The following is a 1,989-nucleotide window of genomic DNA, read 5'->3' on the forward strand; positions in this document are numbered from 1 at the left end:
TCTCCATGAACCAGGTCTCTCTCTCTTTCTCTCTCCATGAACCAGGTGTCTCTCTCTCTCTCCATGAACCAGGTCTCTCTCTCTTTCTCTCTCCATGAACCAGGTCTCTCTCTCTTTCTCTCTCCATGAACCAGGTCTCTCTCTCTCTCTCTCTATGAACCAGGTGTACCTGTCTCTCTCTCTCTCTCTCTATGAACCTGGTGTACCTGTCTCTCTCTCTCTCTCTCTCTCTCTCTCTCTCTCTCTCTCTCTCTTTCTCTCTCTATGAACCAGGTGTACCTGTCTCTGAGACTGGGACGTGATAAGAACACATTAGAGGATGAAACATCTACAGGTGGAGGTCTACTCACCTGGAGGCATGGAGAATCCAGGGGGCAGCTGGATGGTGGTCTGCTGCTGAGGCCGGACGGCCAGCTGAGAAGCAGTAGCTCGGGGGGCCACTAGTCCAGGTCTCTGCTGCTGCTGGATGGACGTGGTCACCACGGGGGCCCCCGGGGGCCTCACCACGGACACGGAGGTCTGACCCACTCCGTTGACCACCGGCTTCAGGGTCACTGCAGCCGTACTGGTCCCGGTCTGGACCATGGGGGTCTGGGCTGCAGGAGGGGGGGTCCCGGTCAGGATGACGGAGCTCCCAGAGACCGGCTGGCTCTGCACCAACATCTTGGTAGTGGTGGTGGTGGTGTGCATCAGAGGGCCGCTGTGGGTCACCACCTGAGGGCCCTTGGGGTCAACTCCGTTCACCGGACCCGGGTGTCTCTGCAGAGAGACGGCGGGAGACGTTAACGTGGTCTGAGTGAAGTGAGGCTGAGAGGCGATGATTGTGGAGCCCCCGGTGCTCACGGTGCTGATCACCGTGCTGGTCCCTGGTGCTGCTGCTGCAGGGACCGAGTTCACCAACTTTACCGATCCGTTCAAAGTTTGTAGTCCGGGAGAAGCGGTCCGGATCGCATCCACAGCGATGACGGTAGCGGGACTCGAACCCACAGTTGCGGAGGACCGAGTGGTCAAAGTTACGGGTCCCGGTACCGGGGAGATAGTAGGGGGAGTCGCTCCGGAGGTTACCGGGGAGGACCCAGAGGAGGGCAGGAGGACTTTACCGGAGAGCAGCTCTGTAGCTCCTGAGTCCTGGTCTAACCCCTCTCTCGGACGTCCTTGTTGCGGCTCCACGGACCTCACTGGATCCACCGGAACCTCGAGCACTTTCCCTGAGAACTGATCCGCTGCTGCACGTGGAGCTCCGTCCGGTTTCCCGCCGGAATAAGAAGCGGCGGGTGAAGCTTTTCTGTCTCCTAGCTGCGACTCCAGAGAGCCGACTAGGTCACTAACCGCCTTCTCGTCCACCTCAGTGAAGAGCATGTCCTCCAGTGGGTCGGAGGCTCCCGCCATCTTTGATGTCGGACCGTTGTGCAAATCGTATTTTAGAATCTACGCATGCGCGAAAGGATTCGAGTCGTTTTCGAGCATAGAAATAGGAGAAATAGATTTACCGCGTTTGGATGTGGCGCTGCGTTCAGGTGAGTTCAGGTGAGTGTACTACAGGTGAACCTCTTTATTATAAAACAATAACTTAATATAGCTTAAATATATAAAGTTTACATCAACAATAGAATTACAAATCTTTCTCATTTTGTTGTGAAATGAACGGATGAATGAATGGAATAAAAGCTAAACATTAAATAGAGAAAAGTAAGAATACTTCTTAAAAAATATATAAATTTAAAACAGTAAAACTTTAAACTGTCTGAACTGTAGAAGTTATTTTATCCATTCAGTCACTGAAAGACATACAATAAAATCAAGACTTTAAATCTTTTATAATGTTTCTGGGAACACATGATACAAATGTGTTGTTATTAAACCGATTTTATTAAATAATTATGATGATGATGATGATGCATTCTATTTGTAACGCACTTTTCATTAAAAAAAATCTCAGAGTGCCACAGAGCCAGTACATAGTAAAAACATGTTTTATGTTTACGATTT

The 1,989-nt window shown here is 50.6% G+C and overlaps 1 protein-coding gene across 1 annotated transcript; it reads right to left on the reverse strand.

The window, feature by feature from the left end:
• Positions 1-320: 320 nt before the first annotated feature.
• LOC116379962 (flocculation protein FLO11-like) lies at positions 321-1,431 on the reverse strand. Its single transcript, XM_031841923.1, has one exon. The coding sequence runs from the start codon at positions 1,387-1,389 to the stop codon at positions 343-345; it is 1,047 nt and encodes a 348-aa protein (XP_031697783.1). The 5' UTR covers positions 1,390-1,431; the 3' UTR covers positions 321-342.
• Between the last annotated feature and the right edge of the window lie 558 nt (positions 1,432-1,989).

This window comes from Anarrhichthys ocellatus, unplaced genomic scaffold (assembly GCF_004355925.1).
Source record: "Anarrhichthys ocellatus isolate YVR2014 unplaced genomic scaffold, GSC_Weel_1.0 scaffold5646, whole genome shotgun sequence".
NCBI lineage: Eukaryota > Metazoa > Chordata > Actinopteri > Perciformes > Anarhichadidae > Anarrhichthys > Anarrhichthys ocellatus.